The sequence below is a fragment of the Poeciliopsis prolifica genome, unplaced genomic scaffold (genome assembly GCF_027474105.1).
Source record: "Poeciliopsis prolifica strain line A6 unplaced genomic scaffold, Auburn_PproV2 SCAFFOLD010, whole genome shotgun sequence".
Classification (NCBI taxonomy): Eukaryota; Metazoa; Chordata; class Actinopteri; order Cyprinodontiformes; family Poeciliidae; genus Poeciliopsis; species Poeciliopsis prolifica.
Window position 1 is genome coordinate 9,276,859 of NW_026562385.1, and position 26,415 is coordinate 9,303,273.

Genomic DNA, 26,415 nt, shown 5'->3' on the forward strand with positions numbered 1-26,415 from the left:
CTTGAACTAAAAACAACAAATGAAATTTCAGCCATGTAGAAATAACGACAATCACATTTGTTTCGGCCACAAATGTATTCTGGACATATTTTAACAACAATGACAAAGCAAGCATATTTACATATTTACTTTCATAGTGTATGAGATTTTTATTTTTTATTTTTGAGCCCTTCTGCCGAGAAGATATAAATGTTAAATAAATGATTACTCACTCCTTTCTGTGACTCTTATCAGATTAAATCCGCCCCCCCAAAAAAAATGTATAAAAATCTGTATTTGCAATGTGAAGAAGTTCAGAGGGTGTCAAAGCATTTGTGCAGCTTTGATGTGGATCCACAAAATGTAGGTGTGAAGGCAAGTGGAGGCACCAAGGGGAGAAATGAGACTTACCCAAAGCCTTCAGAAACACTGAGGTAAATAGGATGGAGTGGGAGACATGCAGAGAGAAAGTAAAAACACTAAATGCTCCACAAACAAACTCTTCACATGACAAGATGCTGCTTTATCCTTCATTTACATTTAATATTCAGTATTTGACTGTCGGGCGGGTCAGACAGGTGGGAATCAGTCCATCAAAGTGAGGAAGTTACTGTCATTGTCATTTAGATTGTGGGTAAAATAAAACATCAAATCAGTATTTTGTTGTGGGTCTTTTCTGATAGGAGTGAAGAAGACACACAGTTTGGTAACCATAAACACACTTGGAAAATGCAAAGCAGAAAGATCTGTTCTGCTGCATGTGCCCGACTGAACAAACGCATCGGTTCAAATTATATCTGAATATTTTCTGATCGCTGAGAAACGACGACAATAACAATAATGAAACCAACGCAGCGAACACAGGGATACTTGTACACACACACACACACACACACACACCCACACACACACACACACACACACACACACACACACACACACACACACACACACACACAGCCACTCGGAGAGACCATAAAAGCTGAAGAATGCCCTGAGCTTTTGGAAGAGACTCACTGTAAATACACACTGTTGTTTTGTTTGGCTCTGATCTGTTCTGGGCTGCGAGGAAAAGACTGAAGTTATTATTTATGTCTGAAACACAGAAACAGCTGCAATGAATGATTGGATGAATGAATGGATGGATGGATGGATGGATGGATGGATGGATGGATGGATGGATGGATGGATGGATGGATGGATGGATGGATGGATGGATGGATGGATGGATGGATGGATGGATGGATGTTTCCACACCACCAGGCCTTGCTGGTTTTGAACCAACAAACTTGACTTGAACGGCTCAAAAAGTCCTATAAATTCACACACTTTCCTCATTTGAAGCTCAGGTTTGCTGCTTCACTCGTTTCCATATTCGGCCATAGTTTTTCCTGTGTTTACACAGAAAACTTTCCTCTCGCAGAAAGTATGGCACAGAGGACATAAGAACCAGCTTCTGCTTCATTTAACGAGAAATAAACGAAGAGGGCAGAGGACGTTCGGTGAGAGCGGCTAAGTCCTAGAAGTTGTGTGTTTGAGTCACGACGCAGAGTTTCTGTCAGGGCAGGAAACGGGGGTTATCAGTGCTCTGATACTGGCTTTCCTCCGGGACTCTCTGCAGACTGCTGAGCTCCTGTATCTGTTTTATTGATCCTCATGTCTCTGACAATATGAGGACAATCCTCCGGTGTCCAGCCGAGAAACCGTCCCTCCTGCCCGGTCCGGTCTGCTTGAAGCCTGTCGTTCTGCCAGACAGAAGGACAAACCCCAGGATGGGAAGGACGGTGACGTGAAAAGGACATTTTCGTGGCCACAATCCGTAAATGAAGAGAACAAAAAGGCTGTTGAAAAGGGGAATAGACAAAGGACGAATACAGATTAGAGAGCAGTGTGCAGATATGGTCTCTATTCACTCCTCTTTTCTCTCATTTGTCCTTAATCAGTGTCCATCACTTTGTCTCCCCTGCCAGCGTCTTTCATCCCCGTCCTTTCTTTTCACCCTCTCCATCCCCGCACACACCCTTCCACCCGCCTCTCCCTCCGTCCCTCTCCATCAGCTTCAAAGAGCCGTCTCAGTGGCAGACCTCGAGGGCGTCTGCCTCTTGAGATGGAAAGAAAGAAGGAGAAGCCTTTTTTCTTTTCTTTTCCTGTTTTTTTTTTTTTTTCCTGAGTGTGTTAGTTTTGCAGCTCAGCCTCCTCTGCAGTCCAGTGGAGCGTTATGGGAGCGCTGCGGCAAGTAAAACCAATAAACCTGCAGGTGAACTCGCTCCTGTACTGGACGAGGTCGTGTCACTGAGTCTCTGCTGACCTTTCTGGACATTTTATTAGAGTCTGTGCTGCGGGGCGGATCGGGTCGGAGTTTGCAGCTGGCCCGATTCTTCTCTGCGTTTGTGTCGGTTTAGGGTGGGTGAGCTTGATTGACAGCGCTAAGACCCTCCTCTTGCCTCTGATTGGCTGCTTCTAAATCTTTATGTAGCCACATTTTGTAAATACGGCATCTCCTCTTCTCCTATAATATTTCATAAGAGGCACATGCAGAAGGAGGGATCTAAAAATCCCAGCCTAGGAAAGAAAACGCCACGTTTATGTTTGTAATGAGAGGAGAAGACAAGGCGGCGTGAAGACAGTGGCGTCTAATGGTCATCATGGAGACTGAGTTACTCCAAAACCCCACGTGTTGCTGTGATTTCATTTATTCATTTATTTATTTAGTATCCTGTTGATTGTGCACCAACAGAAACCAGGGTCATTTTCAGAGTCACATCATAAGTCTACCCCTGGGAAACAGGAACTTGTGATGCACAAATTAAAGGTTCCTCAAAGGTCAACTTAAAAAAATATTGTATAAGTGAGAAAATTTTTTTTTTTTTTAAATACAATTAAAACTGTGTGCATTTTAGGAGTGACAACAATTGCTTTAATAAATTGTGATTTAAAAAAAAAACAATTGATATGTTAAAAGAAAAGTTTTTTGAGAGTGAGATTCTGCTGCCAGAGGTGCCAACATATTTGTCTGGATCTTTACGTGTATAAAATCCATGTTTGCTTTTGTTTTGTTTTGGGATTTTTTTTTGATGAAGACAAATTTGAAATGCAAAATTAATAAAATAACGCTTTTAGAATCTTTATTTACAATTGAAACAGAGCATCGTTAATTTGTGGGGTTTTTTTTCTTTTCTTGGCTCCTTTTCTGTGTTTATCAGGAAACTTGGTCTCATCCATTGGATGGACGTCGTTAAAGGGAAGCAGGAAAAAACTGTCTAATAAAACAGAGAGGTTAGTGGTGATTCTTGGATGAGGGCCCGTTTCAGACTCACTCACTCACACACACACACCTACTCACTGTGTGTGTGTGTGGTGGACTGAGGTTATTGATTAGCGGTTGCATTGAGCTGGGACAGGAGCTCTACATTACCTCTGCTGCTCTCTCTTTCTCTCTCTCTCTCTCTCACACACACACACACACACACACACACACACACACACACACACACACACACACACACACACACACACACGCAAACAGGCCCTACTCTGCACAGCTATATCTTGGGGAACATTTTGTATCAGTGCTGCAGGCTGTTGAGCTCAACGTTAATTGATTTTTTATTTATTTATTTATTTTTGCCACAAGAAAAATGATTCCTCTGACTGAGCCTCAGGAGACACCAACATTGTAAATCCTTCAGGTCGTTATTTTAAAAAGTACTTATTATCAAACCTGCTGTTATTTAAGGGGAGAGGTGTTCCTTCAGTAAGGGAGATAAAAAAAATGGAACAAGGCACTAAACTGTGTTTTGTTGCCTGTTTAGGCTTCTTTATGTCCCATATAAATCCTGTAAGTCCCAGTTTCCGTTTGCAGCAAATTTGTGAATGCAATTTTGTTTTGAAAAACAATGAAAGCCCTTGATTCAAACTCTTTGGAAAGTGTTTAGCATTTTCAATGAAGCACAAAAGATATACAAACAAAATGTGTAGCAAAATGCAAAACAAAATGAATCACTTGTCCTTCAAAACACATTACGCACGAATCTCTTTCACAAAAAAGATATGCTACCATAACAAGAGACCTCACAAAAAAATGCTCATCACATGGTTTTGATGTGAAACAAAAGACAAGTATGCGGAAAAGCAGCTTATGGCCAATGTTGGGTGGAGGACGTGAGATACTGTGAATTTCTCTTCCCAATAAACTCAGAGACTTTTTAGAAGGCTAGGAATCATGGAAATACCACGCTAAAAACAAACGGGTCGTCACTGAGAGTTTAGACAAGATAATGATATTTTCACTGAGGCTCCACCTGATTTCTCAGTCTTTAAACATTTACAAAACATATAAATTTACATGATGTAAAAAATCTCATTCAGATCCACAAGGCCGTCCTCAGGACATGGACAGGTCACGAACATTATTTTTAATGGCAGGGCAGCTTTAAAAGATGATAATAATAATAATAATAATAATAATAATAATAATAATAATAATAATAATAATAATAATAATAATAATAATAATAATAATAATAATAGGATATAAACAAAAAAATCAGAAGACGAATCTGTTAAAAACACTGATTAATAGGAATAAATGATTCAAGTCTCTTCTGCTGCCATCCGGTGGACACGTTAAAAATTGCAACAACGATCTGTTTTATATTTTAACATTTGGTTCTTTACCAGTGACTCTTTTTCCACGTCATGAGCCCTAAGCAGTTTTTCTGTTGGCGAGCCATGTATTGTGCTTCCAATAATAATAATAATAATAATAATAATAATAATAATAATAATAATAGTTCTGAGATGCTGATGTGGTGCGGTTAATTTATTTCTGGCAAATTTCAAAAACACATTTTGACCCAGCTTGTGTAAGACTGCTTCCGTGGACTTGTGAGGAAACGGCAAAATTTGTTGACAATCTAGCCAATGTGCGGTACTTTTATCTTTATAATGTATATCTTTTTATTTATTTGATTAAACCTCTTTGTCTCAGACGGCTTTGTCGTTTGATTTATTGTTCACTTGTGTTTGCTTTGCCTGAAAATAAAAATCATTTTAATCAATGAATATATGTATTTTATTCAGCTATTGTATCTTAAGATATATTTTGTTGTTTATCATCTTTTCAGCAGCCTCCCGATATTTATTTTTACTTTATGACAGTATTCTGCGGTCAAAAATACATAAGTTATTGTTCGCAGCAGCTTACGGGGAACTCAACTTATGACTCCATGTCCCACAATGCATTTCCTTCCTTTTATTCCCATCATTCCCCGCTGCAACCCTTCCTGCACCGGTCAAGATGGCGGACAAACCAGGTAGTTTTGCGTGTCCTCTGCTGTACTAACCGTTATTTCATATACTTTATACGCTTTGTTGTGTGTATACAGCCACTGTTTCCGCTGCTGTTTTGATTAATTTCTCGTTTCGGTGGTGATTTATTGCCGAAACACTCAGTCCGCGAGTGTTTCGGACCGAAGGCCGCGCTGAATCCTTTGACTCACGTCAAGGACTTTGCTCGTCAGCTGCAGCTACATTGAAAATGTCAACTTCTATCAACCGATAGCCTTCATAGTCACGAAACACACAAAATATATATTTTCCTTTGGGATGACGCGCTTTTAACCGCGGGTTTGTTGTACATAAAGGCCTTTTAAGGTTAGCTAAACGAATCGAAGCTAAAGTTTTGGATGTGGTTTTATGAAAATTTAAATAGTTGGAGTGTCCCGCGGTTCCTTACTGTGTTGTCATGTCCGCCCTGCTGCTCAGTTCCAGTTGTCGAGAAGCGCCTGATGGATGTGAAGCTGACAGAGTTGCCAAGATGGCTCGCAGGTCGAAGCTGGACCCCAAGCGGACTCGTCAGAGGGGTCCACGGAGGTGAGCCGGCCAGGAGCAGACTCCGTATCACTCACTCATCTGCAAGAATCCGCCTCCCATTTTCATCAAAAAAGGAAATGTTTAGGAAATTACTGACTGTTTGCATGATACCAGTTCTTATCTGGTCTAGGGGGTCATAAGCAACGGTGCGGTGATTTTGCATTCATATTTTTTAACTTTACCACTGGTCGTCTTAAAAAACACATTTATGTTAATTGTGCCCCAAATTCTTCACTTTTTACTCTGATAAAGATGTGCAACACACTGAATCGCATGCAGCCTTGTAATACCAGTATTTGCAATATAACAGTTGCAAAAAGCTGCTCAGATTAAACATTTGGCACATTTCAAATGTCACGCATGTACATTTTGCATGTAGACACTGTAAAGCAAGGTTTCCCCCAGGAAACTTGCAAAGCCGGCGGTTACGGCACTGTGGCACTCATTCGTCCAGCGGCCCATCGTGTTTTTCAGTTAAAAGGTTTCGAATTGAACATATGACTCTATAGTTATGTTATTGAAAGATTAACACCTGACACCAACAATAAAGTCTTAAAAAGTGCAAACATTTTAAAAATACTTCAATAAATAAGCGACGCTTAGCCTGGAGGGGGCACTAGTAAAGCCTGGTGGCCCGCCAGGCTTACAAAACACTGCGGGAAGCCTCATTAATGCATGCAGGCTCTTACAAACTTTCACTGCACCAGGATGTATATATGGTTTTAGTGACTGACCTGATTGTAGTTTAGAAAAATGATGAAAATTGTCTGGGAAATGTGAGTTAATCATAACAGATTTTTGTTACAATATTCATAAATAATATTCGTTTTCCTAGTAATTCATCCAATTGGCCAAATGTGTTTTTGAACAGTTTGAATGTTTGGCCTCTGCCTACCAAATATTGCAGTCAATGGTTAATGTTATCAGCCCAATTCTTTTTTTTTAAGAGTTAACTTTCAACTGTCCTTTTCCAGGCTATGAGAGGTACTACAACAAGTACATCAATGTGAAGAAGGGAGGCATTGGTGGCATCTCCATGTTTCTGTTTGGATACGTGATCCTCAGCTACGTGTGGCAGTACGATCACATCAGTAAGAAAGATGCAACTTGTACGTTTCTCATACATCAACACGGCAATATTTACTGCTAATATTTTGCTTTCGTTCGTTTTCCAAAAGAGCACGACCGCTGGAGGAAGTACCACTGAGCGCCTCCAGCAGCCATCACGCCGTCAGGGGTCGAACCAGCATCTCCCCTCGCTCGTTATATGCTCAACTATATTGTGTTAGTAAAATGTGACTGTTGTGACCAATAAAAAGTATATAAACACGCGAGAGCGTCGTTTCCTGTGCAGCAAAACCTCGAGGTTTGACAAAAAAAAAAAAAAAACAGCATTTATTTGGTACAGACATTAAATCCAGACTGCATTAGTTGGCTGTGAACAAAAGCTGATCCGTACCGCCGAGGCTCGGTCCGAGGCCGCCTCTGACGTCCGCGGAAGAGGCGGCCTGGTTCCTGCTGCCGCCTATGTCTGCAGTCAGACATTAGGGCAGCAGAATGCTGGTGCAGTCACATGGCCTGAGACGTACAGTAATAAAGTGATGGTAATACGCTCGTATAGATGCTGTTAACAGGACATCTTCATTTAATTTCTCCATTTTACAAAGTTGTTTGTCCAGTTTAAAAAAAAAAAATGAATGTTATACATCAGCCCTTTTCTCTTCTGCAACATAAATCTTGTTTTGTGTCCTGAACTCATTCGTTGGTGTCTTTTTCCATGTGGCAGTAAACGGGAGTAGTTTAGTTTTGCGTTCGTTCTGCCCGTTTCTCCGTGTTCCCGGGTCCGTCTCTGGGTGGAGAAGCCGGAGGTCTCGGAGGCGCCCTGCCTTCAGCCGCTGTGACGTCCGGGCCGCCTGGTGTCCATGTTGGATTTAAACCCTGGAGGCTGAAGGCTACTGTCCGCTCAGGAAGGCAAGGTGACCCTTATTACATTTGTTGGCGTAGTGGCCCTTCTCTCCACACTGCCGACAGACAAAACAAAAGGTTCGGTGATTAAATCAGGGCTGCGACTAACCAAAAATTTCAGTAATGAATCATTTTGACGTTTAGAAAAAACGGGCAAATTCTGCAGATTTTCCATTTAACCACTTGAGCCTTTTAGAAATATGTTAAGGATACAAATAACTCAATTATGTTTTAGTTTTTTTGGGAAAAGAAAAATACTGCCAAAAAATTCAGTAACAGCATTCATTTAGTTTATTTATTTATTTTGTTTTTTTAATCCATTACAATTGCTTGTTTTGTTCTTGTTTCCTGTCCTTTGAGATCTAACAATGTAAAGGGCATAATGAATGAAATATATTATTAATTGACCAATTAATATAAGTTTTTGCAAAACTTGAACCAGGTGAAGCTAAAACTATGTCACTTAGGACATCTAGGACATTTCTACACGAACAAAGCTTTAACATTCAAATTTTATTACAAAACCCAAAAGGTTCATCCCAGTCCCTGAATCAGTTTTTCACACAAGACACGAGAAGTTATCCTAGTTACACTTTTTGCCACAGGGAGATTCAATGCGACGCCTCACCTTGTAGCAGGTGACCTGGTCCAGAGGCCGAGGCCCTCTGTTGACAGACATGTGGTTCTGCTGAACTCCAGAGTTGATGTTGTTCTGCGGCCGCTGGATGGGACTGGTGTTGGTCAGCTGGATGAGAGAGAGCGATGAGCGGTTGACAGACGCAGCCTGCAACGAGAAACAAACTCTGGCAAATCAACAACAGCGGCAGCGAGCGAACGGGCTGAAGCAAGAGTCAGACGGATTTAGTCAGGTATCTGCAATTTAAAGCTAGATATTAGCCCAGCTGTTTTATGGCAGGCTTTCTAACAAGCGAGTGCATATTCACGTATGCGTCACGTTACCTTGGTCTGAATTTGTGCTTGTTGTGGCAGCGGAGGCTGTTCGGACGTTCCCATTGGCAGCTCAAACCGAGGACTGTTAGAAAAAATATTCATATTACCTTTTAAATCTATGAAACAGGTCAGATTTGAAAATATGTATATAAAAAAAAACACTTTAAAATGAAATTTAATCTTTATTTAAAAGGAATAAAAGATGTGACAGATGTCAAACTGTAACACAGTGGTGGACTTACTGCATAAATTTACAGGCTTTCCCTTCAGGACAGAAGCCCACCAGGTAGTTTACACAGATCACCCGCCGTGTGTGTCTGTGTCTGCAGTCGGGACCTGAGGCAGAAAAGAGTTGCACAAAATTAATGGAGAAATCTCTAAAATAATGTCAAGATTTCTGGGCACTCTGCAAACATCTTCATGTCTCATGAGTATTTACACATTTAGTCGGGATGCAGCCACAAACTCAAACTAGTTTTCCAAGTCTTACCACAAGACTCTCAACGGGATTTAGATCTGAACTCTGTTTTAATTTAAACCAGTCCTCTGTAGGTGGCGGCTCTCCCACCCTAACTAATAGTTGTCCTGCCAACAAACTACCACACAGGAGCTGGGAATCTCTCCAGCTTTTGTTTCATGGCTCTTTCCTAATTGTGTGAGCTTTTGGGTTGGTCTATCACTCGTAATCACAATAAAACCCACTGAGGCGTGAGAAAATGGATGGAAGGATGGGAAAAGCACCAAAAGTTCTCCAAGGGACAACTGGACCTCACCGTGTTTACAGAATCCTCGGTCGTACCACGGACAGTCTTTGATCTTTGACTCTGGATCAATATGCAGGAAGGGACACTCCTTGTTGCTGCACTCTCCTGAGGGTGGAAATGCACTCATTGGCATCAGACAGTTGGTGACCCGACAAATTTGAAACGCAAGCGCAAACCAACCGAATTTCGAGTAGAAGTAGCACTCGGGCATCTTGGTCATGTCGTACTCGTGGAGAAACTCGCACTGGTCTCCCTTCTTGCACAGGCCTCTGAGCCAGTGTTTACACACCACCGTCTTCTCTCCGCTGATGTGACGGAACGGACACATCCCGCCTGCAAAATGCAACCCGAGGGATTACAGCTCATCACGCAGAAAAAAAATATGATTCCAACCCCAACTATTGTACTGATAAGTCTATAGTGTCATGCTTATATCGATAAAATTATTTGCCTTTTTTTCCCTCCTACAGGCATATTTACAAAACTCAATTTTTAATATATCTGTGCAACTTTACTGTTGCTCAGCTTTTACTGTCAGTAAATGTTAAGCCTGTCTTTTTGATGTTTAAATTTGATGTACATTTTAAATGAACCAAATCCGTTGCACATTCCGTTGGATCCCCAGGTGCCTTGAGAGGTTGGGGGGGAGAAGAGGGGGCGGCATCACCTTCCCATGTAAACCATAATGTGTTTATGTTGAAATTTTGCCCTCACTGCACAGTATTTTTACTCCATATTCAGATGTTTTTTCCCCATATTTTATAAATGATCCAAGAAGGATTTACAATCCAGAACACTTAACAGAACAGCTGTTAAGATGTCAGAGCTGCTGAGGTTAGATTCGTGAACAGAGGACTCTAATGGTGGCCGAGCTGCGAGCGCAACACCCGGTTCCCTTACCTTTCATGCAAGCTCCCCTCATGAAGAACTCACACACAGCTGAGCCGGACTCTGAAAGCAGACACAGATCATCACACGGAGAACATGTGCGTCCAACTTGGGAGTTCAGCGTCTGCTAGCTCCTCCAGTGGTTCATACACACAAGCGGCTAGCAGCGGTTAGCACGGGGGCACTTACTATCCATGCCGGGGAAAGGAAGAGGCTGCGCGCCGAGCTGCTGCTCCACAGCAAACTCCAGGTCAAACTTGATGTGGTCCACGTTGGCCAGTAACTCCTGCATGTCTGCGTCCGTTTGCAGCTTTTTCAAACTCAAACAACTGTACGGTTAGTTTTCCGTTAAGCTAGCCCGCAACCGAACCCTGCTAGCTAGTAGCTGACCAGTCTCTGGCAGCTAAAAAGGGGTTAGCTAGGCTGACCGACGAGCGAGCAACCACCGCGAACCATCGACGTTGTTTTGGGTTGTGGCTTCTGCGCGTCAAAAACGGCCTGGAAACATGAACATGGCTCGTAGCTGTTAGTGTTTTTGTTATCGGACGGCTTCTCGCTCCGTGTGAGGAGGCGCGCGCACCGGACGCAGGCAGCACAAATCGATGCGCGAGTCGTTACTGTCGACCGCAGAGCGTCTCGCTCACGAGACGTTTTCATTTCTGGCATCGATGTTTTCAGAAAGTCCTTTAAGACAGGGAAAACAATAAAAATATAATGTTACAGAAGTTGCCACAATTTTCAATGTTCACCCAAGCTAAAATTCTTTGATAATTATGTAAATACAAAGGCTGTTTGCATACTTCTCTTAACCTTTTCCGTTAGCTTAAGATCTTCCTATTATAGAAAATCACCAGCCACATGAATAAGCTGCAATTATGATCAGTTTGCTCAAATTAAAGTATTATGACTTGAAGTTAACAGAATAAGTAAAATGATTTAAAATTTTTATTTCACAATTCAAATTTCTTTAAATCTAACACAGCATAAGCATCTTCATACGCTTTCATATTTAAAAAACTTAACACTTGCTTGTTTTTGTCTATATTTTTATTTAAAGATTGCAACAACATTGGTTTATTTGTGAAATTCTTTTGCATTATTTACATCCAGAATTGTCTCTCTCTCTTTTTAAACTATTACATTGCATTATTTCCCATAATAGCATGTCAACACTTCATCACTGTGAAAACAATTCAGAAGTGACATTATATTAGTGATTTACTCAGTTGCACCGTCTTCATAGCCGCAGTGTCAAAACGTTTTGCTACAACATTTAAGCTTGTCTCTATGCCAAATAAATAAAACAGCTCCACATAAAATTTTGTATCCAACCCCGTCCAACTGATTGTGGTTTATTGCTTGAGTGAGTCGACTATTATATAGTATGAGAGAAACCTGTAATCGTGTTACCCAGTTCACCGACTGTAGACTAGCAGATTATGAAAAAAATGCAATTGACATAATTAGTAAAGAAGAAAAAAAAAAGACACCTTGGTGACTAGAAAACATCCCATAACAGATGGAAACTTTTGGTACCTGAAATAAAAATCAGTCATAAAATGAATCTGGTACAAATCAACATGTAAATACAACTGGTGAATGGGAATATTCGTCAATCAGCTCCCAATTTGGTTGTGGATTCTCTCACTGCTTCCTCCCCAACATGATTTCATATTCACAACAACCGAAACTTCACCTGTACAAAACAACAAAGGGAAAAAATGGCCACCAAATGTTTAAAGACATAATCGAGTGTCTGGATTTGAGCAGCGACTCTGCTTGAGTGCCTACAGCTCAGGGAGGCCCGGCATGGGGAACCGCCCGGCGAAGGCCTCCACCTCCGCCCTGACCTCTGACACCCGCTGCTGGAACTTCCCTCCCTGAGCCAACGCCTGGACGAACTCCTTCAGGGAGGCCTGGGGATGCAGACTTCTCTGCACTTCCAAGGTCAGCTCAATACCTGCAGGGAGAAAGTACGGTGAGCCTTATACTTAAATATTGTATAAAAAAACCTCTCCTTTTTACTACTCAATTTCACCTCTGTGAATAAAATGAGCCACTTTTTTGAAGTCTTCCTCTACCAAACCTCTGGAGGACAGAGCTGGAGAGCCAAACCTCAGACCGCTTGGAAGCAAAGCACCAGTCACTCCTACAGAGGAAAAAATAAGAAGAGAAAAATCACTTTTATATTTTATGTATGCAATTATCTTTTTAGTGCAGTTTTCAAACATCATTTTGTACAGACCAATTTAAAGATTTTGTTGAGTTTTTTTTTTTTTGGAAAACTGCTTTTTTGATTACATTAACAGAATGTAAATGACTTAGCAGTCCCTGCTTTTCCTGCTGCCCTCTTACAGAATTTAAATATTAACTATTTCTGTACTAGTTTGTCTCTTTTTTTTCTTCTTTTGCTATATATATATATATATATATATATATATATATATATATATATATATATATATATATATATATATATATATATATATTTTTTTTTTTTTTTTTTTTTTTTTTTTTTTTGCTTATATTTTTTCTGCATTGTGTTTTTTCCCTCTCTCTCTCTCTTTGGAAACGCTATATATAAATATACACAGACTGAAAAAGTGGTTTTCCGCGATAGGTTTATTAATCTCTCCAAATTGCCTTTGCGTATCAATAGGTGAGTGCAGAGGTGGTTGCTCTCGTGTTATTTATAGAATAATATATAATCGTTTACGGAATACCAAGACAGGTGTTCTTGTTGCAAGAAATCGCGCAGGCTTGCAAGACCTTCTCAGCTCGTACTCCATCCATTTCTTTATTGCGCAAGTCCATCAGGATTAGGTGATTGTCAGAACCGCCTGTACAGGGAGCAACAAACAGCAGCAAAAGGTCCAGATCCATGCATAAAACCCCGCTATACAAACTCCCTTTTACTTCAATTACTTGCAATAATAGAAAATGTATTGTCTTGACCAAAAGACTCCAGTCCTTGTAGTGCTACTTTTCTGCACCTATTAGATGCATTTGTTCTTTAACAGAACTGATTCAAATGAATCACTTGCTATCAGGCCTTTGTGGAGATGAAGAACATGATAATGGAGGAATTTAGCCATTTTATTAATGTTCATATTGGAGAAGGGAAGCATCTACACAGGATGCAGGGTGGTAGCTCTCCAGGACTGGACAAGGACATCCCTGATCTAAACAAAGACATGAAAGTAAATAGAATTGGTTGGAAGCGTCTCCCATTGCTGTAAAAATAAAAAATAATTTCTGCCTGGATGTTTCTAATTGGCCCAATACGTGTGCGACGCCTACCGGTGACGATCGTGTATCCGAGGTCCATGAGGGAACTGGACAGGGCTTTGCAGTTAGCGAGAACCTGCAGCTGGTAAGCCTTGAACTCTGGAGTCAAGGCTTGTTTCAGAGCCACGGCAACACCTGCCGGGGACGGACATCAACTCACTGACGGCGCTGCTGCTGCTGCTGCCATTAAAGCCAAATGATATTGATAAAAATTGTACCAGCAATCGCATTGTTGTGTGGCCCTCCCTGCAGCCCTGGAAACACAGCCTGGTTGATCAAAAACTCCAAGTTGTACAGCGTCTTTTTGCCGTTGGTGTCCACACTCTGTTCTCCTGGAGAAAAGGGAGAGTCCATCAGAGAAACAGAAAAAAAACCTTTAAAGCAGAGAGGTATCAGCGTTAAATCGCTTGCTATAAGTTGTTTTCAAGTGTTTTGGGTCTTTCCTGCCTTTCCGATAAAAGATGAGTCCACCACGGCAACCTCGCAAACTTTTGTGAGTGGTCGTCGTGACGATGTCACAGTGATCAAAGGGCGAGGGCACGACCCCGGCTGCCACCAGCCCGCCGATGTGAGCCATGTCCCCCATCAGATAGGCGCCGTTCTCCTGGGCGATCTGCTTCAAGCGGGCGTAGTCAAGATTACGGGAATAGCAGGTTGTTCCTTGAAAAGTGGAACCAAAAAAGGTGAAGAAGTGAAGTAAGACAGAAGACACACACACACACTCACTCTGTGTGTGTGTGTGTGTGTGTGTGTGTGTGTGTGTGTGTGTGTGTGTGTGTGTGTGTGTGTGTGTGTGTGTGTGTGTGTGTGTGTGTGTGTGTGTGTGTGTGTAAATTACCTGCAATGATGAGCTTGGGGTGAAACAGCCGTGCGGTTTCTTGGAGTTTATCATAATCAATGTAGCCGGTTTCTGGATTCACCTAGCAGCAATTGCAGCACCCGACAGGTTAAGACACATAAATCGTCTGTCTTACGTTTGCATTTTGAATTTTTAAGAAACTATAGCAATATGGCATCAGAACAGATTGTTGTTAATTGCTATGTTGCTACATTTATGAACACATCCTAATTTAATTTATGGCCACACGTTAAGTTAACCTATGAGGAAATTTGATCTCATTTAACTGCTGCAAGACCTGCAAATTATCACAACTTTTAAGGAATCTGAGGATTGTGGCTTGTACTCTGTCCAAGTACATATCACACAATCGATTGAACTGTGAGAAACCTTCTCCTATTTAATTGTCTAATTGTTAAGAAAAAAAAAATAAGGTCTGAACTCAAACCTTGTACGGCATAGTTTCAAAGAAGATGGACGTTGCAGATATTTTCTTCCCACCGGTCATGAAGCCGTGCGACAGGTGACCCCCGTCGGGAAGGTCGAGGCCCATGATCCGACCATGTGGCTCCACGACGGCCGTGTAGACCGCAAAGTTAGCAGGGGACCCTGTGAGCGAAGTGAAACAGACACGTGTGACGACGGTAGAGCAAATCTTAGAAGCGGGTCGATCAGGATTTCATACCCGAGTATGGCCGCACGTTCACTCCCCATTTCTCGGAGTCCAAACCGAAGACCTCCAGTGCCCTCCTCTGACAGAGTGTCTCCAGTTCGTCATTGTACTCCAGCCCTTTGTAGTAGAAGCTAAGCAGATGCAGTACTCCTATATTTATTGCATGATAAAATCAAATCTACCGTAACGTGAGCCTCTAACAGCATGAACAGGAAATGTACCTCTGACCAGGAAACCCTTTAGAGTACTTGTTGGTCAAACAGGAGCCAAGGGCCTCCAGGACGGCTCTGCTGGTGAAGTTCTCAGACGCTATCAGCTCCAGACCGTTCATCTGCTTGTGCTTCTCCTTTTTTATGATAGAAAACACCTAAAAAAAAAAAAAACAGTCCAATATCTATCTAATTCATAGAGATACAGACCGTCCATTCAAAATCCCGTGAAGACGAACTTCTGAGTCGTTGATCTCCAGAGGCTCCACCATCATTTCCTGGTGTGATTGCCACCTGTCTTTATTCACAGGGTTGCCGTTTGGTCGATGCATAGCTGCTGCTTTTCTGCTTAAACGGTAGAAATATAAACAATAAGTAACATTCTTATCCCTGTGATCAACAAAATACATGAAAATCTGACAGACCCTCAAGTAGTTTTAAGATAATTAGATCCTTTCTGTTGTCAGAAAACTTTTATATTGATCCAAATGTTTATTTCTTTAATATTTCTTGTTGTATTTCCTTTGCAACTACTTAGGAAACCTTAATAGGTTCATACAGCTTCATCAGTTTTATGGTTTTTTTGTAACAAACCACAATCTGGTGGCTTAAACGTTTTAGTAAAGCTGAACTGGTTTTCTTTTTTTTTATTCGTTTTGTAGTTTATTATTTTGCTATAAACTAAAGTCATACCTTTATTGTTTATGGGAGTCATTAATGGCAATAAATCATGAAGTCCACAGTTGTTGTTTGGCTCACCAATGATTCAGCACTTTGCCGTGCACCTGCTCGTCGTGTAGTTGACAGGTAGCAATTTACAAATTAGTCCGCTCAAAAAGCTCACCAGAGGAAAACAAAACAAGACACAAGAAAAAAACAACCAGAGATCTTAAATTACAGCCGTCAGTTTTTGTCCGCTAACTCAGGACAAATGTGACTCATCACAAATGTGAGCAGCAGAGGAGCAAAAATGAGACAAAGAGCCACAAAAACAAATGAAATTAAATTGACCAAAGCCCTCACTCCAATAACTTGTAATGTATCAAAACTGAAACTTGTTTGGTTTTTTGGGGGGGTTATCATTTCTACTTGCTTGTGCAAACGTCAGCTCTGAGAAGCTAATGTATTTCATGGACAGACGTCACGAATCCTTCTGACCAAAACGATGGAGACGCCTTTTGATTTCATTGTTTTAGGTTTAATTGATGCAAAAAGAAAAAACAAACACACCAGCATGTGTTGTGGTTTCTGTTTCTGCTCTGTATGAAGGCAAGCTGTGACCTCACTGCGATAATTATAAACAATTATTATAAAATAATTTATATTTTAGCAAATTCTTTTTTTTTTTTTTAAATATCCTCTTACCCCCTGATGAGACTCTTTCTCTGCCGACGGTGCAGTTGGACACAGAATGCCAACAAAAAGATGATGCCCTTGAACACACCGCTCCTTTCTTTCCTGTCTGTCTTGTCTGTCGTGTGAATTCAAAAGAAGTAAATCTCTTCCAGGTGCCAGGCGATTACTTATCCAGGCCTACCTGTGCTGTGGGAGTGTCTGACATGTAACCAGGTGATGCTGTGGGATCTCCTTGGATCTTCAGGGTGGGGCGGGTATCGAGCATTGTTTATTTCCTCGTGTCCATCTCACTAAACTCTGCTTAATCTGCCTGAAACTGTACCGTTTTGCTTACTGTCAAGCTCACAAGAGGAATAATTGACATTTTCTGCAAAACAAAGGAAAGCAATCTGTTCATAAATTAGTCCTAAACAATCTCAGGATGCGATCAGGAAGCATAAAGGAATCAAATTCACATCCAGTCACAAAGAAGCACTATATTTTGTGATGTTTTGCAGCATCTTTTGTACTTAATGGACTTTTTCACATTTTGTCACCGCCACAAACTAAAATGGATTTTGTGTCACTGACAAAACGAATAATAACTGTGGAAAAGTGGACGAAAATTATGTCGTTGAAATTTTAAAGCATAAATGTGGTTTAATCAAACATTCCTGTTGAGCAATGTGTAAAGAAAAAAAGCAATTCTTGTGGATTAATTAAGGGTGAGAAAAAGAAAAGAAACTGGCAGTTTTTTTTCTTCTTTTTAATCAAATAGAAAAACCAAACATATTCATCTCTAAATATTTCATAGTTGCTAAATTCACCATCTGGAATTAAAATGATAATTTTTTTACCGTCATTGTACAAGAAAGCACAATAAAATAAGTAAAAAAAAACAATAAAAATAAAAATCAGCTCTCCAAAGGAATGCGAAAACAGAAGAAAAAGTCAAAACAACAGAAACAACTGAGAATACAGAAACATCGCTCCTGACATCGGTTGATATTGCACTAAGCAAATGACGATTGATCAGGATTTAGATGAATTTTTGGGGGGTTCTGGGCGACAATAACTCGGGTAGAAACATTGTTTTTAGTCTGTTTGTTCTTGTCTTTATTGCCACTTATTTCAGGCCAAGTTATCCTGTGAGCACAGCGAATATTTCTAAACGTTGTCAATATAGAACAGATTTTTTGGCAATGTCTGGTTTGTTCTTTTATCACCCTTAATTATCTCATGAGAAACACTTATTGATGATTCATAAAGTGTTTACAAATAGCAGCGTTTTTAATCAAATACCGGCATATACATATATATACACATATATGTATATATACATATATATACCCATATAAAATTCCCTTCTCACCCACCGCGGGTGGTTCTTATCCTCTGAGCTCGGGTCCTCTACCAGAGGCCTGGGAGCTTGAGGGTTCTGCGCAGTATCTTGGCTGTGCCAAGGACTGCACATTTCTGGACTGAGATGTCTGATGTTGTTCCTGGGATCTGTTGTAGCCACTGCTCCAGTTTGGGGGTTACTGCCCGAGGGCCCCGATGACCACAGGCACCACTGTGGTCTTCACCTTCCAGGCCCTCTCCAGTTCTTCCCTGAGGCCCTGGTATTTCTCCAGTTTCTCGTGCTCCTTTTTCCTGATGTTGCAATCACTTGGTATTGCTACATCTACCACAACGGCTTTCCTCTGATGTTTGTCCACTACGATGATGTCTGGTTGGTTCGCCATATATATATATATATATATATATATATATATATATAATATATATATATATATATATATATATATATATATATATATATATTGTTTGACTCATTACATTTAACCCATTCTCTTGATAGAAATTTGCTTTATTTTTAAAGTCAGAGCAAATGACATTTAAAATTAAAAAAACAGACATAAACTGTCACTCTTCTTTAATTAATTGTAATTTAACTTAATTGAATGCAGCACTATTGACCTATTTCTTAAGTCATACAATAAAATCATATACACCTAAATGAGTAAAAAATGGATCCATATCAGTGATTCAAGCTGGAACAGTTTGACAAACACCAGATGGAAAGTCTTGACAACACTAACGTCGTCAGGACAATCACATTTAGAACAGCGGAGCTTCGTAACAACGGCAAATGAAAAGGTAAAATGTTTCTCCCCCGTCGAGAAAAGGGAACGGCTGGAGTCGTGGGAACATGTTGAAGTCATCTTGATCGGAGCAGGAAGGAGAGGGAAGCTTTCCGCTCTACAGCTCAGGGAGGCCTGGGATGGGGAACCGCCCGGCGAAGGCCTCCACCTCCGCCCTGACCTCTGACACCCGCTGCTGGAACTTCTCTCCCTGAGCCAACGCCTGGACGAACTCCTTCAGGGTGGCCTTGGGGTCCAGACTTCTCTGCACTTCCAAGGTCAGCTCAATAGCTGCAGGGAGAGACCGCCCCAAATAGCTTACTTTTTAAAATATTTGTTATGGCGGACATCTCTTGTCTCTTGGTGATTAAAATAATGAAAGAAACCTTTGTAGTTCACATTACCTCTATGAATGAAGTGGGCCACCTTCTTGAAGTCGTCCTCTACCATTCCTCTGGAGGTCAGAGCCGGAGAGCCAAACCTCAGACCGCTCGGACGCAGAGCGCTCTTATCGCCTACGAAGAACACGTAGGTCAGATGATTACCAAATGACCCCGAGAAACAGAATTAAATTAATTTAACCAATTTAAAGGGTCAAAATTATGTGTTTTCATTTCCGTTTGTAGCACTATGTCAACTTCAGAAGCTATAAAAATGCTGTATGTCAACTATGACTTAAAAGAAATTTGACTTTGTAATTTAACGCATTGAAATTGGGCCTCTGTCTCTTTAAAAACTCCTGCTGTTTCTAAAGTTGGTCTTCAGAAAGTCATCACAATGTGGCTCCTCTATAAACCCTTTAACAAGGTTTTTTGTTTAATTTTTTTTATTAACCAGCGTTTCATTGAGAAGTAGTCTGTAAAATGACCTCAGCTGATGCACAGCTCAACCAGGTGTTTGCTGATTGCTGCTGGCTAGTCTGAAGGAGCAGAGTGGTGGAGTCATGGAAACTTGGAAAAGGCAGCTCTGAGGAGGAGCTGCACCTCGAAGGCAGAGTCAGGTTGACCAGGGTGTTTTGCACAGCCAAAAGGTTGCCACAGGACACCAGAGGATTTTTTTTTCAAACATTAATAAAGAATCAAGGCAACACTCGGGTATGTTTTTGATGGGGGAATAACATGATAACATGAAAACAATTTGGCTAAATATTACCCCTTTAACTAATCCACCAGTTTAAACCTCTCTGACCTGGACAGGTGTTCTTGTTGCAGGCGACGGCGCAGGCCTCCAAGACCTTCTCAGCTCGTCCGCCGTCCGTTCCTTTGTTGCGAAGGTCCAGCAGGATCAAGTGGTTGTCAGAACCGCCTGTGCAGGACGCGGCAAAGACAAACTTCCCACTGGCATCACATTGATCCGCCACAGTAAAATCGTCGCGTGCGTCGCCTACCGGTGACGATCTTGTAGCCGAGGTCCATGAGGGAACTGGACAGGGCTTTGCAGTTAGCGAGAACCTGCAGCTGGTAAGCCTTGAACTCTGGAGTCAAGGCTTGTTTCAGAGCCACGGCAACACCTGCCGGGGACGGACATCAACTCAGTGACAAAGTTAACGTTTATTGTGAACTCCCGTTATTATGCCATTATTAATATATATGATAAAATAACATTACTACCAGGTGTCAGAGTAACGTCTGTGACAATTTATCATCCAGTAAAATCTATTACTCTGACAGGCCTAGCTGCAGATGTCAAAATGAAAGCTTCATAAAAGTAGTCGTAATAATAATAATAGTACCTGCTATAGCATGGTTGTGTGGTCCTCCCTGCAGTCCTGGAAACACAGCCTGGTTGATCAAAGACTCCAAGTTGTACAGCGTCTCTTTACCTTTGGCGTCCACACTCCGGACTCCTGGTGGACGGACCGAGGAGTTGATCAGAGAAACTTTGAGGACAGGACGGAGGGAAATGCAAAGGGCTGTCACGTATGCGGGTTTTGTGAAAGGCTCTACCTTTCCGGTAGAAGATGAGGCCGGCACGGCAGCCGCGGAGAGTTTTGTGAGTGGTCGTGGTGACGATGTCACAGTGATCAAAGGGCGAGGGCACGACCCCGGCTGCCACCAGCCCACTGATGTGAGCCATGTCCCCCATCAGATAGGCGCCGTTCTCGCTGGCGATCTGCTTCAAGCGGGCGTAGTCAAGGTTACGGGAATAGCAGCTTGTTCCTAAAATAAGCAGAAATGTAATTTTTTAAATATATTTGTATACTACATTTACAGAAGATGATGTGTAAATGTCTTCTGGAATTTCTCTCAGAGAGCAAACCAAACTTCCCCCATTATAATAATTATTATTAATTATTATTGTTACTACATTAATGAACCTGCAATGATGAGCTTTGGGTGGAACAGTCGGGCGTTTTCCTGCAGTTTGTCATAATCAATGTAGCCGGTTTCTGGGTTCACCTGAAAACGACCACAAAAAAAAAACAAACACATAAACTAAAAGATACACATTTCTTGAATAGGAACATTAACTAATTCAACCTACAATTATATATATATATATATATATATATATATATATATATAGAGAGAGAGAGAGAGAGAGAGAGAGAGAGAGAGCTATATACGGCAAGTCCAAGTAGGCAGACAATTTATATTTATGTAAGTAATTCAAAAGAAAATAAAAAATAAATTCAACGCATCACAACAACGCAATTAAAACAAATTATGTCACTAAACAGCATAAGTTTAAAATAAGTGTTCTCCATATTTATTACAGATAATTCCCTATTAATCCCTGGGATTGTTCTCATCCAATCTGACTAAATAAACACACCATCGCTCATCACTTTGGGAAACTGGATTCCCAACTGAACGCATGCAGAGAAAAGGCACCTTATAGGGCATGGATTCAAAGAAGATGGACGTTGCAGAGATTTTCTTCTTCTCGGTCATGAAGCCGTGAGTGAGGTGGCCGCCGTCGGGAAGGTCCAGGCCCATGATCCGGCCGTGCGGTTCCACCACAGCGGTGTAGACCGCAAAGTTGGCCGGGGAACCTTGTGGAGAAAAAGGAGAAATACTTTGTTTACTTCCCTTAATAAATATTTAAATGTTCTCAGGAACTGAATTTTAGGTTTTCTGCATGTCATGATGATCAAAAGCAACAGAAATAAACAAACACGTAAAAAATATTATTCTATGTGGTTCCGGTATAGTTTCCCTTCCTGAGCTGAATAAATTAACGTTTGGATGATTCTCTATGTTCTTGAGACGTATGTTAGCTAGTTGGTGCTCTGAGCTACAATTGCAGTGAAAATATTGTTCATGTTTACATTATTAACACATTTTTCAGTAATATTGAGGAATGAAAAAAAACAACAAAAAAAACCAAATCATAGTTTAAACGACCCATGCAGTAGAAAGTATCCACACCACTGGATGTTTCACGCTTTTTGTTGCTTTTGCAAATCAATCATAATCGACAAAATTTGCCTATTTCGACAAAAAAATACAAATAAAAAAATGACTCAACATTTGTGTGATTGCTTATTTCATGTTGAGTATTACTGAGTTATATGGCGCTCAATTTGGGCAAAAAAGTTTGTTAAAAAAACCAAAACAAAACAAACTGAAAATGAAAAAGCTGAATTTGAGTCTGAACAAAAAGATTAGAACTACTTTTCAAATTTAAAGTTTTTTTTTCTGCTCTTATTTTATTATTACTATGGAACAAACTTTATGGACTCAATTTAGCTCCGTAGGTTGTTTTGAAAAAGCAGTAAAGCAGGTGAATCCTCCAAGTGGCCGAATGCTTTTTAAAAGCTCTGCACATACTGTTTACATCTGTTAAGGTGCAGATTCATCACCTGAATAAGGCTGTGCATTAACTCCCCACTTCTCAGAGTTCAGACCAAAGGCCTCCAGCGCCCTCTTCTGGCAAAGCCTTTCCAGCTCATCGATATGTTCAGTTCCACCATAGTACCTGAAGTGACGAATCATGCTCATAGGTACCATAAATAGCATCGTTTAGCAAACCCATTTGGATCAGGGCTAGTACCTCTGGCCAGGGTAACCCTCAGAGTACTTGTTGTTCATGCAGGAACCGAGGGCTTCAAGAACCGCTCTGCTGGCGAAGTTCTCCGAAGCGATCAGCTCCAGTCCATAGGTCTGCCTGTGCTTCTCCTTCTTTATGATGGAGAACACCTGAAACGCAAGAAACGCAAAACTGTTAACCACATACTTGCTGCGTGAACTGCAACAACACTTAATTCAGGGCCGGCCCAAGCCTTTTTGAGGCCCCAATTAGCTTTTTTGGGGGGGTTTCCCCAGAAGAGAAAGAAAAACTTAAATCTGAAAAGTAGCTTTGAATTTTTGCATTCAGCTTCATGTTCTTTTTTTCAGTTTCAGTTTTAGAATTTTTTTAAGCAAACTATTTTTTTTGCGCAAATTTATCTCCATATAAATCATGAGCAGCAAAATTTGGCTTTTTTAAAATTTAAAACAACAAAGAAAATCTTTAATGTCAAAGTGAAAACACATTTTTATACTCCCAAATAAATAAAAATACTCAACATAAATCAAGTGATAGCATGAATATTGTGACAATTTTTTTGTCAAAAAAGGCACTTTTTATTGATCATGATTGATCGCCCCCCGAACTGCAGATGATTTAGCATGATTTAACAGACCTACTATAATTAGCATCTTTTGTAATTAGCACATATTAGACCAGTTCTATTATGACTATTGAGTCTAACCTTTTAACCAAGCAAAACAAAATACAATTATTTGGGTTTTGAAATGCATAGTGATATTTAAATGTACCACTTCATTTTAACTATCTTTGTCCTTCCTGTTGATGGCTGTTGCCATCAACAGGAAGAGATCAATCATTATTATCTATCAAAACAAAGCAGAAATTGTGTTTCCATGTATAATAGCATTTAGTTAACATCCAATGTTATTTAAAATATATCTATATTTTTCTGGAGACCCCCTGTTGGCATGGAGGGCCCTATGCAGCTGCTTAGCTCACATATGCCTTAGGCAGGCCCTGCCTAATTAATTAGTATTTGCACGAGCTCAAACCTCTGAGTCGCTGACGGACAGAGGCTCCAGCATCATCTTGTTGTGGGAGTCCCATGTTTCTTTGCCCACGCTGTGACCGTTTGTTAGAGACATGGTTGGGATTTTGTTCTTTTCTTTGTTGGACTTGCAACGTGGAAATCTAAAAAGAAGAGATAAGTAAAAAAAACACAACATAAAGCATCCATAAAAGCAGATACAAGCGCAGATAATAAAAGTGAGGGTTACGAGGAGTCAATTTTCCTGTCTTGCAAAATCTCGTTTCATCTTCTTTATATTACGACCATAAACATCCATGTGTCTTCATGGGATTCTTAGTGATAAAAAGTGTTGTAGCCATACTTTAAGCTCAGTCAGGTTGGACAGTGAGGTATCTGTGAGCATCAATATTTGGGTTTTGTAGAAGATTTTCAGTTGGATTTAGGTCTAGACTTTGACTAGGCCATTTCTATGATTCCATAAACCATTCCATTGTATCTCTGGATGCGTCGAGTCGAACCTCCTGCCCACTCTCAAGTCTCTTGCACTTTCTAACCAGTTTTCTGCCAAGTTTTTGCCCCGTATTTAGCAAAAATCCTCCCCACAGCATGATACTGCCGTCATCACATTTCACTTTAAAATTGTCGGATACCGTTTTGTGATCCGATCTCTGTTATCATCGAGCTTTTTTCTTATTACTTAGTCCGCATGATGTTCAGAACGACAGCTTGTTTTCACTTTGATATCGAGTCACAAACTTCAGTTACCAAGATCACATTTTTCCAGATTTTTATCAAAGTCCCAGTGACAGAATTATAACCATCTTGTAACCACACGCTTCTTTCACATACGATCCGGATAAAGCCCTGGCTTTGGGGCCATCACTGCAACACAAAGCTACAAAGAGAGAGAGAGAGAGAGAGAGAGAGAGAGAGAGAGAGAGAGAGAGAGAGAGAGAGAGAGAGAGAGAGAGAGAGAGAGAGAGAGTGCGTGTGTGTGTGTGTGTGTGTGTGTGGCAAAAATCCAGATCCAGGGGCTCATCAGTTGACCTTTGAACTGTTCGACATTGGAGGATCTGTCAAAACAATATCGGTGAGGCAACCGTGGAAACAAAAGTTTCTTCTTAAAGCTTAAGTCTTTGCACATGACAGTCGCCGCGTGTTGAAGCTGCTGAACAGTGAGCGCAGGGCTTAAATTATGATTTCATTCTGACTGACTATAACATACACTCTGTGTGATTAAAAGCACAAACACTCGTCTGTGTTGTTTTTTTTGGGGTGGGGGGGTTGACAGGGTGGATCCAGCAGCTGCCAGCTAACAGCCATATGTCACTGCAGCAGCAACTAAACATCAGCAGAAACATTACAATCTAAACTGCAGCGTTTCTTGTTACTTTAAAAATATGACGCACTCACCCGATGATGATGATGGTGGTGGCGGTGAAGAAGAAGGTGCAGCAGAGCCGAACTGTGATCAGTTTTTGCGGATCTGGCACTACAGGAAGCCTCCACACGGAGAGCAAAGTCCGCGAAACTTCCAGCCAATCGGATCACGTCCTCTTTTTTTTTTTTTCTTCTTCCGCTTACGTAACGACGCGCGATCCTTTACCGCCGCACGTCAGCTCTCGCCGGCTGCGGTCTGTTTTAGAGGAGAGCGTTTCGTTTTGGGAATTTTAAAGACGCTGTCAGGTGGTGTTGTAAAATATTTATGTGTTGTTTTTTTGTTTTGTTTTTTTTAATCAACGCGTGTGCTCTAACAACACAAGGAGAGCAGCAGCTGTTTGACAAACTACGAGTTTTATAGAGCTCAATGAAGGGGAAAAAAAATTCCTATTTTGCTCTTTGTGGATTTACGTAGGTGACGTCACAAGAGGCAGATAAATGACTCTTGGCATATTCTGGAGCCCCCCACTCCAATTTGCACTTTTTAATGTTGACAGCTCTTATTGACATCCTTCCTGTGATCTTAAATGCAGTCTAGATATAGTTCTGAAACCCTACAGTAAAAAATAAAAAACTGAAATCAAAGTGCTTCACAAAACATATAGGAAAAGCGCATCAAAACACAAATGAAAGTATATTTGAAGAATTTGGTGACCAAAAGAGACTACTCAAAATAACTCCTGTTCCATTGCATAATGTAAAATTGAAGTTTGTTTATGGGAGAATAATGCTTTATGTTAATAGTGAAACATTGCATACTCTTCAGGGAGACATATCAAAGCATATGGAAAATTTAGTGGAAGGGAAAAGTCCAGCAGAAACAGGAAACGCTGTAGGATGTACAATGGAGAGCACTGTGAAGGAAAATCTTTGTAAGAGTTTTGAGAGAGATTCTCAATGTGTGAATAGCAACTGGAGCCGGAGCACACAGATTTCTGAAGTACATTCGCTAGACCTGTCGCATCGCTAATCTCGAGCTTCTTCTGAACCTGAGACGATGGTCTGTCTTGGCGGAACAAAAGCTGATTTTCATTCACCAGGATTTTTCAAAAAAAATCTCTG

General features: G+C 40.8%; 5 protein-coding genes across 5 annotated transcripts in view; 1 reads left to right on the plus strand and 4 right to left on the minus strand.

The window, feature by feature from the left end:
- The window catches only part of slc29a4a (solute carrier family 29 member 4a), a 33,215-nt gene extending 27,464 nt beyond the window's left edge, over window positions 1–5,751 (minus strand). Inside the window, exon 1 of the mRNA XM_055035700.1 lies at window positions 5,717–5,751. Coding sequence (XP_054891675.1) covers window positions 5,717–5,727 — 11 coding nt within the window. The 5' untranslated portion in view covers window positions 5,728–5,751. The remainder of the gene's footprint in view (window positions 1–5,716) is intronic.
- atp5mf (ATP synthase membrane subunit f) lies at window positions 5,216–7,184 on the plus strand. Its single transcript, XM_055035703.1, has 4 exons — window positions 5,216–5,294; window positions 5,746–5,853; window positions 6,828–6,944; window positions 7,032–7,184. Exons 1-4 carry the CDS (start codon window positions 5,279–5,281, stop codon window positions 7,058–7,060), a joined length of 270 nt encoding a protein of 89 aa, XP_054891678.1. The 5' UTR covers window positions 5,216–5,278; the 3' UTR covers window positions 7,061–7,184.
- A 50-nt stretch (window positions 7,185–7,234) lies between these two features.
- On the minus strand, window positions 7,235–11,033 carry cpsf4 (cleavage and polyadenylation specific factor 4). Its single transcript, XM_055035702.1, has 8 exons — window positions 10,611–11,033; window positions 10,434–10,484; window positions 9,714–9,866; window positions 9,543–9,638; window positions 9,012–9,105; window positions 8,779–8,851; window positions 8,447–8,602; window positions 7,235–7,874 (listed from the first exon to the last, which is right to left on the minus strand). Exons 1-8 carry the CDS (start codon window positions 10,711–10,713, stop codon window positions 7,806–7,808), a joined length of 795 nt encoding a protein of 264 aa, XP_054891677.1. The 5' UTR covers window positions 10,714–11,033; the 3' UTR covers window positions 7,235–7,805.
- A 975-nt stretch (window positions 11,034–12,008) lies between these two features.
- LOC129363819 (serine hydroxymethyltransferase, cytosolic-like) lies at window positions 12,009–15,761 on the minus strand. Its single transcript, XM_055036122.1, has 11 exons — window positions 15,669–15,761; window positions 15,438–15,587; window positions 15,233–15,344; window positions 14,996–15,156; window positions 14,548–14,629; window positions 14,157–14,369; window positions 13,928–14,041; window positions 13,722–13,844; window positions 13,145–13,261; window positions 12,460–12,570; window positions 12,009–12,381 (listed from the first exon to the last, which is right to left on the minus strand). The coding sequence occupies exons 1-11, from the start codon at window positions 15,759–15,761 to the stop codon at window positions 12,209–12,211; spliced, it is 1,449 nt and encodes a 482-aa protein (XP_054892097.1). The 3' UTR covers window positions 12,009–12,208.
- A 2,933-nt stretch (window positions 15,762–18,694) lies between these two features.
- Window positions 18,695–25,429, minus strand: LOC129363818 (serine hydroxymethyltransferase, cytosolic-like). Its single transcript, XM_055036121.1, has 12 exons — window positions 25,327–25,429; window positions 23,936–24,074; window positions 22,905–23,050; window positions 22,714–22,829; window positions 21,743–21,903; window positions 21,226–21,307; window positions 20,855–21,067; window positions 20,641–20,754; window positions 20,296–20,418; window positions 20,097–20,213; window positions 19,313–19,423; window positions 18,695–19,199 (listed from the first exon to the last, which is right to left on the minus strand). The coding sequence occupies exons 2-12, from the start codon at window positions 24,026–24,028 to the stop codon at window positions 19,027–19,029; spliced, it is 1,449 nt and encodes a 482-aa protein (XP_054892096.1). The 5' UTR covers window positions 24,029–24,074; window positions 25,327–25,429; the 3' UTR covers window positions 18,695–19,026.
- Between the last annotated feature and the right edge of the window lie 986 nt (window positions 25,430–26,415).